An 11,419-nucleotide genomic window follows, 5' to 3' on the forward strand; every position below is an offset into this window, starting at 1 on the left:
CTTGTTCAGGCTGAGGCAGGTCTCTAATGTTAATGTGTTCTGTTACAGATGGTCAGTGTTGCTTGGCTCTTTGTTTTCTCCAAGTTCATTGAACTGACAGACACGGTGAGTTACTGAGAAGGCCTTGTCACCACTTGCTGGGCAGGAAGCTGAGCTCAGTGTATTTGGGGTAGGTGCTTTTGCAGCCCTTCCAGTCTGACCTGGTAGTGCTTCTGTCTGGCATCACTGCCAAGGAGGTCACCCTGGAATATTAGTGCTGAGGCCCTTCTTTACATGCTACAGCTCTGGAAGCTGTGGGGTGACCTAATGAGTGATGAGAGTGAGTGGAGGGAAGGGAGGGAGGGAAGCATCATTGGGATCACACACTGAATTAGTGGCCCAGCCTGCTCTAGCTGCTCCTGGGGCTGCAGGTCCTTAATGTTGTTGGGCTTTCATTGCAGGTGATCTTTGTCCTGCGGAAGAAGAATGAACAGGTCACATTCCTGCACCTTTTCCACCACTCTGTTCTGCCATGGAGCTGGTGGTGGGGAGCAAAGTTTGGTCCAGGTAAGATGGCAACTGTCTGGGTGCATGAATTGGGTAGGGTTACCCCAGCATGCTGAGAAGGGGTTTTTGGCCCTGCTGTGCTCTTAGCAGCTCTGTGTAGTAGCTGATTGCTGTGGAGTGTATTGACTTACACTAAGGAAAATCTCTTTTAACAGGGGGAATGGGCTCATTCCATGCCATGATCAATTCCATGGTGCATGTTGTCATGTATTTCTACTATGGGCTGTCAGCAGCAGGACCTGCCTTTCAGAAGTACCTGTGGTGGAAGAAGCACATCACAGCCATCCAGCTGGTGAGTCTGTGAGGCAGCAGACCATGTGCCTGATGTGAAGGGCAGCCCTTGTACCTTTGAAAGTGGCAGCCAGCAGCAGTTGTCTTCTCTGTAGCATATTGCTCTGGGTTTTTAGCAGCTCTGCCCCACTGTGGGCCTCTGATAGCCCTACCAGCCTGGCTGGGGTGTGGGTGCTGTTCAGCTCCTGGGCTGCAGCCATGTTGGGAGGGTGAGAGGCATATACTGCTCTGGACTTGTGCCTGCCTCTTTCAGCTGCTGCTGAATGCCTCACCATAAAGACCTTTGCTTCAGACTGGGAAAGGAGTCTAGGTGTTGCCTTTAAAAATAAGGTCACTAGTGGGTTCCCTGACCCTGCTCCCATGAATAACTTGTTCTTACTCTGCCTTGCTCCCAGGCACAGTTTGTGATTGTCTCCGTCCACATCTCTCAGTATTACTTCATGCCCAACTGCCAATACCAGTTCCCCATCTTCATTCACCTTATCTGGATTTATGGGACCATCTTCTTCATCCTCTTCTCCAACTTTTGGTACCAGTCCTACACCAAGGGCAAACGGTTGCCCAGGGTGGCTCAACAAGCATCCCAGCACAACGGTAGCAGCATCCATGAAAATGGCACTGTCACCAATGGCAAAGTCAAAGCCAACTAGAGGGTAAAGTGCTCCCAGAGCCAATGAGAGCCCCGGGGCAGAGGCAGCTGGGACCTGTCCCTCTGCTCCTGGGTGCCACTAGCCAAGTCAAGTGCCTACAGACTGTTGTACCCCTGTGCCCAGTCCTGCTGTCCCCTGTCTGCATGCTCAGCCCCTCTGCTCTGAGCAGCCATGGTCCACTTCTGCTCCTGGGAGGGCTTGTGCTGTTTCTCAGTGTTGCTGAGCAGAGAGGCAGCTGCTTGCATCACAGCTGTGGGGCTGCAGTCCCATTCCAGTGTTTCCAAAGGAACTTTCCCCAAGTGCCTACATCTGGCTCTTCTGCCTAGGGGCCATTTCCTTCTGAGTAGGACCAAAAGAAGAGACCGCTTCCTGTCCTGGTGCCCTCTCCTCTTCCCTGTCTCACAAGAGCTTGTGTGGATGAGCAGATTCGTCCCTGGCTGCTTGTTACTCCAGCTCATGTGTGAGTGCTCCTGCTCTACGATGCCTTGTGCCACTTTGTTCCATGCCACAGTGCTGCATGTCCCTTCTGGTCCCTATGTGCCCAGCTTGGGAGTCCTGCCCCGGCATATGTGTGCCCAGGTGTCTGTGGAGAACGTAGGGGCAGTACTTATGGGACTTAAGGGCCCAGACCTGCCCAGTACGGTACCCATGCCCTGTGCCTAGTACATAGCAGGGGCTGTGACAGCCTGAAAGGCTTCCCCCATGTGATAAGCCCAGGTTGCCTTGCTGTTCTTGTGCCTGGGCTGGGTGCTCAGTGTGTGCTTAGGCCACACTTACCTGATCCTCTATGGCAGCTGGTGGCTTGCTCCAGAGTGGGGGAGACCAAGCTCAGCCTAGTCTTGGACCACTTCCATCCCTGCAAATTCAAGACTTGAGCAATAAGTGCCCCTAAAATCATCTCCTGGGCTCTAGTGCTTGGATCCAGCCTTCCTCTGGCCTAGCCTGAGCACAGTAGAGGGTGGTTTTAAGTGTGCTCAGCTGTGGTGCAAGAGTGAGCACCTCTTGCCTCTTTGGATATGACTGGGCCTGCATGAAGATGTGCTCTGCCCTTCAGCAGGGCAGTGCAGCAGCTCTCCTGGCCTGGTGCCTGTCACCTGCTCTGATTGTAACCAAAACATGCTGATGGCCTCGAGGACGAGGTGAAGGAGCCAGGCCCTGTCAGATTGGGCTGCTCTTCTATTACAAATAAACAAACAGAAGGAGAAATGGCTCTGTCCTTTTGTTTTCTTGGCTCAATATTTAAGCAAAAGCTCTTCCAGGTGCTTGGTCCTGTGCAGTGTGTTTGAAAGCACGGCTGGGAGAAGCAGCTGGTGTAGCAGGTTTGTGCTGGGGGAAGAGGGTGATAGTTGTGTGCTGATGAAGCAGGTGGCAGATTGTTTCCAAGTGTTTTGATAGAGCAGTGCTCAGGGCTGGATGTGTGTCAAGGTTCTGTTGTGAAAGTGACTCCACCCTGTCAAAAAATGGCTGGGGTAGAGCGGGGGTGTGGGCTGGGCCCTGGGCTACCTGCCCAGGAAGAACTGCTGCTTTTCAGAAATTATGGGGATTTGAGGTATGGCAGAGGAGGGAATAGAGACTTTGGAAACTTGAATGCTTGGGAAACAGCAGTTTGTTGCTTACTGCATCTGCCAAAGCAAAAGCTGCTGCCATCTGTGAATGCCCCTGCAGCATGGATCTGTGCACAATGTAGCTCGGGTTGGTCACAGGAAAGTTGATGTTGCTGTCTTGCTTTTGCTGCAGAAGTGTGTATTTGCTTGGCTGGGCTTTGTTATCTTTCCAGCTGTCTCATTCTGGTTTCCCTTCAGTGCTGTTGGGGTGTAGGGCTGCCTTCCCTATCACCCCATGACTGAGGCCCTCTTGAGCAGAGAGCAGCCTGGGTGCTGACTCACACTCGGGAAGAAGAGTGGGGAGCCAGCTGGGCAGCGTGTGGCTGGGAGGAATGTGTTAGAGCAGCAGCCTCCAGATGCTGAGTTTCACTGTAGGTTTGGTTGTGGGGTGAGGGGGCTTTGGTGGATGTTCAGCCAAATTCCTGGAGCAGAGCTTGGTGTGAGAGAGCTCTGCTGATCTGACCTGGGCTGCTGTATACCTCAAGGCCATGCTCTGAAATGTAGGAAAGCATCTTCAAGTGACCTGAACTGGTGTGGCTAATATGCCTAAACTACACTCACACATCACCCTCTTCCACAGTGCTCAATGTCCTTGTATCCCACATAAAGTGGAATCTGGCTGCTGCCCAGTGCAGTGTTCTCCCAGCTGTTGATGCTTCTCTGGGAGTAAAGACTTGGATGACAATTTGTCCATGCTGAAGTGGTGTGTAATGTTACTTCAGTGCTCAGAAGTCACCACTTCAGGAGCTATAGGTGATGGTCCAGCTGACATGGACCTTTTTCTGTCAAGCCTCCTTCTCCTCTCCAGCTGGCTCTTGCTAAAGACAGGACTGTCTTTGCTTTTGCCCAAAATAGTAACAATGCTTTAAACTACTTATGCTTGGTATTTTAGAATGGGCTGTTCCCTGTATGTGCTCTGCTTTCCCTTCCTCCAATTGTTCCTGTTAGCTGTGCTTTTTTGTGGGCTGGCCATGGCACTTGGAAATTATTCTGCTGTCATGCTGTGAACTGAATTCACACCTTATAGGGCTGTGTTTACTGGGCCTGCTGGATCAGTGCCTGTTTCCATCCTCTGCTCCTCCTTACTCCAGGACTGTAAGAGACCAGCATGGGGCCAAAGACCCTGCAATATCATTACCCTCTAGTAATGCTCAGAGGTCCTCCAAGGGTGTGTAATGCACAGCATCTGAGTGTGGGGCATGTGCTAAGGAGAAAGAGCCTGTGAGAGAAAGCTGAGCTGCTCTTACATGGGAGTGAAAAAATTACAGCAACATTGAAGCATATAAAGCTTTCCTTCCAGGTCAGGGACCAGGGAAGGCTTAATCAGCTGTGGGCCTACAGGGCAAGTCTGTGCTGACTCCTAGCACCAAAGTGCAGGGGTGTGGGGTATTTACGACAGCAGCACAACTCTGGGGAAGAGCCCAACCTTGCATCTGGGTTCCTGCCTGGTTCCCTGTTAGAGGCAGCTGTGGCCCTAGGATTTGTGTCCAAAGAGGGAGAGCTCCTTCCTTGGACCTCCTGTGATCTTTCCTAAGTCGCCAAATGGGGATGGACCATCAACACTGCTGGGAAGGTACTGGGCTCAGTTGATGTTTTTTGAGACTGTGCCCCTCATATCAGCTTTGTGTGCGCAAGGGGGGATGCTCTGGTGCGTGTGGTTACACCCTCACTGGCCTTTGGCAGAGCACAAGTTGGAACCTTTGAAGATTCCAGCTGGTGTTAATCTCAGGAGATGGAGCTGGTGCTAGGTACAGTGTGGCACTGTGCTGAGGGGAAGGTGAAAACAGTTAATAATCCACCCTCAGCTAATCACTGAGGGCTGACAGGAGGCACAGGCTTGGTGGAGCTGTTTTGCACAGGCCAAGGTGCTTATCAGCTGTGCAGTGTCCCCAGCAGCCCCTGGCAATGCTGGTGCAGCTGAAGGACAGGCTTGATGGGTTTGGTGCAGCCCCATAACCTCAGACACTGTGGCTCCACCATGCAGAGCAGCATGGCTGAGCTGGCTGTTGGTCAGGTAAGGGCTCAAATATGTTTCCTGCAACTTGCTCCAGCACAGTTCAGCCTGGAAAAAAGGCATTTTTCCAAGTGTAGGGGAGTCAAGCTCCAATAAATGGCAGCTGAGCTCTGATGCCTGCTCTTCTGCATGAAGCCTCAGCAAGGCCCCAGGGCTTCCTGTCAGCAGGAAGGGAAGACAAATCAGAGTTGCTGGAAGAATAAGTGACTGCAGGCTGAGCACAGGGTTGGTGGTATTTTGCATGGCTCCTCCATGATATCCAGGCTGGCTGTGGCAGTGTAAACTAAACATTTGTTTTCATCAGGCTTTATGGCAGTGCCAGCCCCTTTCTAGCCTTTGGGGTGATTACAGCTGTTACTGTGTGTTTTCCCCCCCTCCTTTTTTTTCCAATAGAAATTCAGTCTGCAAAAGTAGCTACTCTATGCCAGCACCATAAGCAGGCAGTGATAACTGCCTGTAGCTAACAAGACAAACTCAGGGCTGCCTGCAAAGCCACAGTAAGGCCCCTGTGGTTGTGAGACAGGACACAACAGAAACTGAGGCCACAGCCATGCTGTGCTTCCAGCTGAGCCTGGGGTGGAGCTGCTGTGCTTGTAGTCAGCATCTAGATGGGGCAGGTGATAGAACTATCTTATCTGGGACAGAAGTACAGCCTTTGCACTTGCACAGCATCCTTCTGCTAGGCTGTGCTAGGCTCAGGGTGCCTGTCAACTGGCCCTTAAGATATAAATCTCCACCCCTTGCCCAGATCCCCAGCCTCAGGGAGGAGGACTTGGGTTTGGGAGCCATGTTTTTTTCTTCCATTGGACTCCATTAAGAAAAAGTCAAGTTAAGCAGTTTATTGACATTTAAAATACTGTACAGTGTGTAAACCATGTATCCCCCTCCCCACAACAACCCAGTGTTCTCAGCGGATGCTCTGGTGAATAATACTGCTTTTGGCACTGTTTGCCTTCTCTTTCTCCTTCTTCTTTATGGGGTCCATCTCAAAACAGCGCCAGAGTCGCAGTGTTTCATCAGCTGCTGCTGAGGCCACTGTTGTACCATCAGGGCTCATGGTCAGGTTCAAGATTCTGGCGGTATGACCTGAGGAGGAGGAGTGTGCAGTCAGGGCTGAGCTGATCAGCACATGTACATTTACTTCTGTATGCTTCCATGAGCCCTACCAGCTTGCATAGCTGTCCCTCCACCGGCTGTGGCAGCATGATTTCAGACCCCAAGCATACTTGGAGTAATAGTATTTCTTCCACAGCCCATAGGCATGCTTTACTCCTAGCAGCATGGCCCTGGATACTATCCTGTATCAGTGATGCTGCAGGCTCAAACCAAGGAGTGCAGCTGCCTTCAACCTCTAACAGTCCTCCCTCGCCCAGGCCCTGTGCACCTACCTTGCAGCTCTGCAACCTTGGTCATTGTTGGATACTTCCATAGAACTAGCTGATTCTGTGCAAAGCCATGGCCTGAAATGAACTCCTTGTAGTTTGTTGACCACAGGATAGAACAGACCTGAAAAGAGGCAGTAACACAGGTAAGACAAGCTGCTTGTGCTGATGCTCACCACTTGGAGGTGAGCATGGTTCCCTGCTATCCCATGCCTGTGGGCCTGAGGAGCCAGCAGCTCTGTGTAGGTGTGCAGGCAGAAGGCTGATGTTCCTCTCTCACCTGGGAATGGGTATCAACAGTACTGAGGCAGGCGCCAGAACACACGTTCCATATGCGGATATGTCTGTCACTAGTGCCACCTCCAGTGGCTAGAACGCTCATCTGCCATGGGCACCACGCCACAGCCTGAGAGAGAAGAGCTCGTTTTAAGACATACAAGAGGCAACCTGCACCCAGCCAATGCTGCATGTCTGCCTTGCACATAGATATCTGCCCATGGCAGCCCTGTGCTCACCTTGACAGCACCCTGGTGCTGAGTGAAGGTCTGTACAGGAGCAAAGTCTCCACCCCCACCTTGGGTGCATGGCCAGACATTCACCAGATTGTCATTGCCACCACTGGCCAAGTACCGGCCATCTAGAGACCATTTGAGTCCGCACACCTCCTGCGTGTGGCCAGCAAGGGTGGCCACATGATGCTCAGCCACTCGGACATCATGGTGATGGATGTGCCCAGTCCGTGCACCACTGCAGAGAGAAGAGAAGGCTTGCAGAGTCAGGCTGACACATTTTCACCCAAATCCATTTTTGCTGTTGCAAGACTGCTGTACCTGCCCACTGGGTTTCAACCAGTGTTGCCAGCAACATTGGTCTGTTGGTGTGAGTGAAACACCCACACAAGCTCTTTACAACTTCATCACAAAGTGCAATACAGGAAAGAGGCCTTCCCACTGTCCCAACAGATAAGGCTGAGTAAGAATCCCAAGCCAGCACAGAAACTTCTCTGTCATCCCTAACCTACACCACACATAGACTGAGGGGTAGGAGTTTGCAACACCTGGAAACTGCCCTTCACCCACTGCTTTACCTGGAGAGGATGTAGCTGTTCCAGCTGAGGGTTCCCACACGGGCACAATGGCTGGTCATATTTCGGAGACGTTTCTGCTGCTGAATGTCCCATAGCTAGAGAGGCAAAGCAAAAAGTTCTTCAGAGGAAACCAAATCCTGTTGCTATACCCTAGGAACCTCACTGCACAGGCTCTGGCATTCAGCCTTCTCAGTAAGGGAACAGAGAGAATGTGTATCTCATGGCTATAGCACTGAAGATAACACTACTTATCAGAAAACCCCCAAACCAAACCCTGCCTTGCACACTGCACTTGGCTGGGGCAGTTCCACCCCACACTAGGGAAGACAAGTCAGGTGCATGGCATCCTTCCTCTGGCAACCAAGGTTTTGTCCCCAGGCCCCACAGTTCTATCAATCCCTAGAAAACACCTCTAGTTTAACTCCTGCATTCACCTGGACCTCAGCACTACTTGTGCCAACAGCAAGGTAGTTTCCTTCTTTAATCCATGACACAGAGGAAATGTAAACATCTGGATGCTCCATCTGCAGCAGCTGGATAATCTCCCCAGAAGCGTGATTCCACAGATAAACAGAGTTGTCCAGAGCCACTGCCAGGAAGTTCTGGGAGCTCCAGTCTATGAGATTCAGATCTACGATTTGAAAGAGCAATGCAGGTCACACCATGCTTACCTGAAGAGCCCTGCCCTTCACCTGTGCTGATGCAGCAGGTGCATGTGTGCACATGTGCACACACACACGTACAGGGAACATGCAGCCTTCTCAGTGTCACTATGCCCAGCTGCTGGGGTCAGGTACCCTGCTCCAGTGGCCTAGACCACTGTTCCTGTAAGACTACACAGGGACACTCCAGAAGTGGTCTGTGCTAGCATGGGTATATAAAATAATAAAGCCAGCCCAGTTACACTGTCCTAGGAACAGAACTCCAGTGCAGAATGTTCTGGATGCCCAGCACTCAACCCTGCAGTCTACTTACAGTAGTCATTGCGGATCTCTGGTGCATCCAAGATCCGGTCTGGCATTGAGGGAATATATCTGCTATTCTTCCTGCTGGATCCAGGCGTCATTTTCTGACTGTAGAGCACTTTCAGGTTATTCTGATATCCTGTGTGCAGAGGAATAGGTTTGTTAACCTGAGTTAGTTTCCTCCCAGCTGAGTGCTGCTCACCCAACTAGGAATCCCTTGGAGTGAAAATAAAGTCCTAAGAGAAACACTCTCGGGAGCACAGTGTGCTAGCATCACTGGCAGTATGAACTGCTGAACTAGGGTGAGCTACAATTTCCTCATCCATTGAAACAAATTTAACAAACACTTGGGTTTTTGTATCCCATTATCTTTAGTTACAGTTTAAGCTAGTAAGTGTACAGCAGAGATTTTGATGCCCTTAAGAGACTTCATGAAGGTTTGCAACCTGCAGTACAGGTGAGCAACTGGCAGTCACAGCAACATCCCTAAATGAATTAACTGTAACTGTTATGCCCTCCCTCAACCTCAGGAACCCTGAGAAAGGAGACTCCAGCCTATACAGCTCTCAGAAACCAGTTGATTTCTCCTGTGACCACACACAGAGGTTCTGCGTTGCTGTTCTCCTGACCTGATCTCCCCCACACTGATTCAGCTCACACAGATCCTGTATCATACCTTCTGGAGCATTCTGTGGTTTTCCACTGAGGCGGAGGATCTTTGACTCTTCTACATCAAAACCATTCAGATTCACTGCCCAGGCTTTCTGTTGATCCTACAGAGACAAATCACCCTTAGTGCAATGCATTTAAAACAACTCCCACACAGCATTAAAACAGACACCTAAGTCCCCTTCTCTTAGAATCAGGAGGTGTTCAACTGTGCTGCAAGGGTCAGCCACACACAGGCAGGTCAAAGCAGTTTTTCCTCAGACTTTCACACATTGTCCTGCTCACATTTTCATAAAATGGCAAATTCAGTGTCATTGCCAGTGGGAAAAGCCACAGCCACAAAGCAACCAAATGCTTCATAAACAGATTTCAGAACACAGTGTAAAACATTCCAGAAGTGTTCGCTGTGCAGACATTGTCCTAGAATAGCTACCACCAGCAGTTTCACTTTGCATAGGCTCACAGCTTTGTGTTTTTGTTGCCTGCTATATTTTAAACCCTTATTAGTCAAAAGCTAAATTTTGCTACCTGAGGCAGCATAGGCTAGAGTGCATGGCAGTCCCTACAGCTTCAATCTCATCCTAGGCTCCGAAAGCCCAGAGTTGCAAGTAGTGATGGCTGGGGCTTGTCAGCCCCATGTGTCCACTCCATAGAACCTATGGAGTTTACTCCTCTGTAAAGGGGCAGGAAGAATTAGTGGTTGTTGAAGTAATTGTAACTTAGCAACATGCTCACCTTCTTGGTAGGGGATTCCTCTGCAGGCTCATTCTCTTTGGTAAGGAGGAAATTTGCCATCTCCATCTGCATAGTGCTGCGGTTAGGAATGTAGCGGTCCCCCCCAGCCTTTGTGGGGGTGTTTTGAACTTTGGATCCCGATTTACCTGCATTTGCATATAAAAATATTGTCTTACAGCTATTTAACAGGTTGTATTAGAGCTTTCATGAGAGTAAACCCAGCACTCTTCCACATCACACCCACCAGACAAGTAGGACTCTAAGATCTCATGCTACCCAGGCACAACTAACTTATATTTTCTTCCCTGCCACCAAGCTGTGGTTAGGGACTGTCTGGAGCAATTCCTTTGGTCTAGTGCAACAATTCCGGAGTCCAAAGATAAGGGGAGGATACAAAAACACTGTTGGAGGATGTAAAGCTATCAGCTGCGAGTCCCGCCCACACTTGCCCCAGCATGCAGCTGTGCCAGCAAGGCTCAGCTGGGGGATCAGCAGTTCGCCGACCCCAGTGGTCAGAGCTCTGCCCCTCATGCTGGGAAGGAGGTGGGTGATTGTCAGGAGCACAGCCGCCCTCCTGCCTCCAGCAAGCCGGTAGGGCAGCATGGCTGGGAGCCCAGAGCCCCGTGGCTACAGACAAGCAGCCTGGGCGAGGCTCCCGCACTCAACCTCTGCCGCTGGGGGCCGGCGCTCACCGGGTGTCTTGGACGGCGTTTTGCTGGAGCTGTGGGAGCGATTGGCCGGCTTCATGGGCGACACGCCGACGGGGCTTGGCCCGGGGCCGCTCTCCTTGGCCTTGCGCTGCCATCGCGCAGGCGGCGCGTTCGGGATCGGCGTGTCCAGCTTCAGCAGCCCGTGCAGGTCCGCCTCGAACAGGAACTGCGCCATGGTCCTGCGGGCGGGCGGCGTCAGCCGTGCCCACCGGCCGGGCTGCTCCGACGGGCCCCGCTGGCCTCCCCACCACCGCTGGCCTCCCCACCAGCGGCCCTTCCGAGCCCTCCGGCCGCTCCTCCCCACCACCGAACACCCTCCACTCCCCCAACCGCCCCTCGGGGACGCTTTCCATCAGCCGACACACCCGCCCTCCGCTCGCCAGGGCTCCTTTCTGTCAGCCAACACCCCTTCCAGCCGCTCTTTGTCGCTCCGGTAAGCGACATTCTCCCTTCCCCTCGTCCGCTTGACCACGGCCTCCCCGCCCGAGACTGCGCCTCAAAGCCGCCTGCCCGAGCGCCCCGGCCCCATGCCCGCTCACCTCCGCCGCGCCGCCGCCGCTCTCCCGCCCCGCCTGCGCCGCAGCATTTTAAACGGCGCGCGGACCGGGCCCCGGTTGGCCGCTTCAAACCCAACGGCCGCGCGCTGCCAAGGCGACGGCCGCGCGACGCAACGCGATTGGCTGAGCCGCGGGACGGGGCGCCCCGCGCGTGCGGCAAGGGGCGGGGCCGGGGCGGGGCGCTCCGGGGCGGCGAAGGAGGGACCAGG

General features: G+C 52.5%; 2 protein-coding genes across 5 annotated transcripts in view; one reads left to right on the forward strand and one right to left on the reverse strand.

Annotated features, from left to right (window-relative positions):
- ELOVL1 (ELOVL fatty acid elongase 1) overlaps nt 1-11,419 on the forward strand; it is a 29,481-nt gene that overhangs the window by 11,127 nt on the left and 6,935 nt on the right. For 3 of the 4 annotated variants that reach the window (XM_085585765.1, XM_085585764.1, XM_021527832.3), the window contains 4 exons: nt 49-105; nt 441-546; nt 702-838; nt 1,233-2,693. In XM_085585765.1, the coding sequence (XP_085441891.1) occupies nt 49-105; nt 441-546; nt 702-838; nt 1,233-1,487 (555 nt within the window). In that variant the 3' untranslated portion in view covers nt 1,488-2,693. Of the gene's footprint in view, nt 1-48; nt 106-440; nt 547-701; nt 839-1,232; nt 2,694-11,419 lie in introns of those variants that run through there. The other variant, XM_085585766.1, reaches the window with a different exon arrangement.
- CDC20 (cell division cycle 20) lies at nt 5,930-11,330 on the reverse strand. Its single transcript, XM_021527857.4, has 11 exons — nt 11,193-11,330; nt 10,636-10,832; nt 9,944-10,089; nt 9,216-9,312; nt 8,550-8,678; nt 8,009-8,205; nt 7,575-7,669; nt 7,003-7,234; nt 6,768-6,893; nt 6,494-6,611; nt 5,930-6,191 (listed from the first exon to the last, which is right to left on the reverse strand). The coding sequence occupies exons 1-11, from the start codon at nt 11,237-11,239 to the stop codon at nt 6,013-6,015; spliced, it is 1,563 nt and encodes a 520-aa protein (XP_021383532.2). The 5' UTR covers nt 11,240-11,330; the 3' UTR covers nt 5,930-6,012.

The sequence above is a fragment of the Lonchura striata genome, chromosome 8 (genome assembly GCF_050655825.1).
Source record: "Lonchura striata isolate lonStrDom1 chromosome 8, ASM5065582v1, whole genome shotgun sequence".
Classification (NCBI taxonomy): Eukaryota; Metazoa; Chordata; class Aves; order Passeriformes; family Estrildidae; genus Lonchura; species Lonchura striata.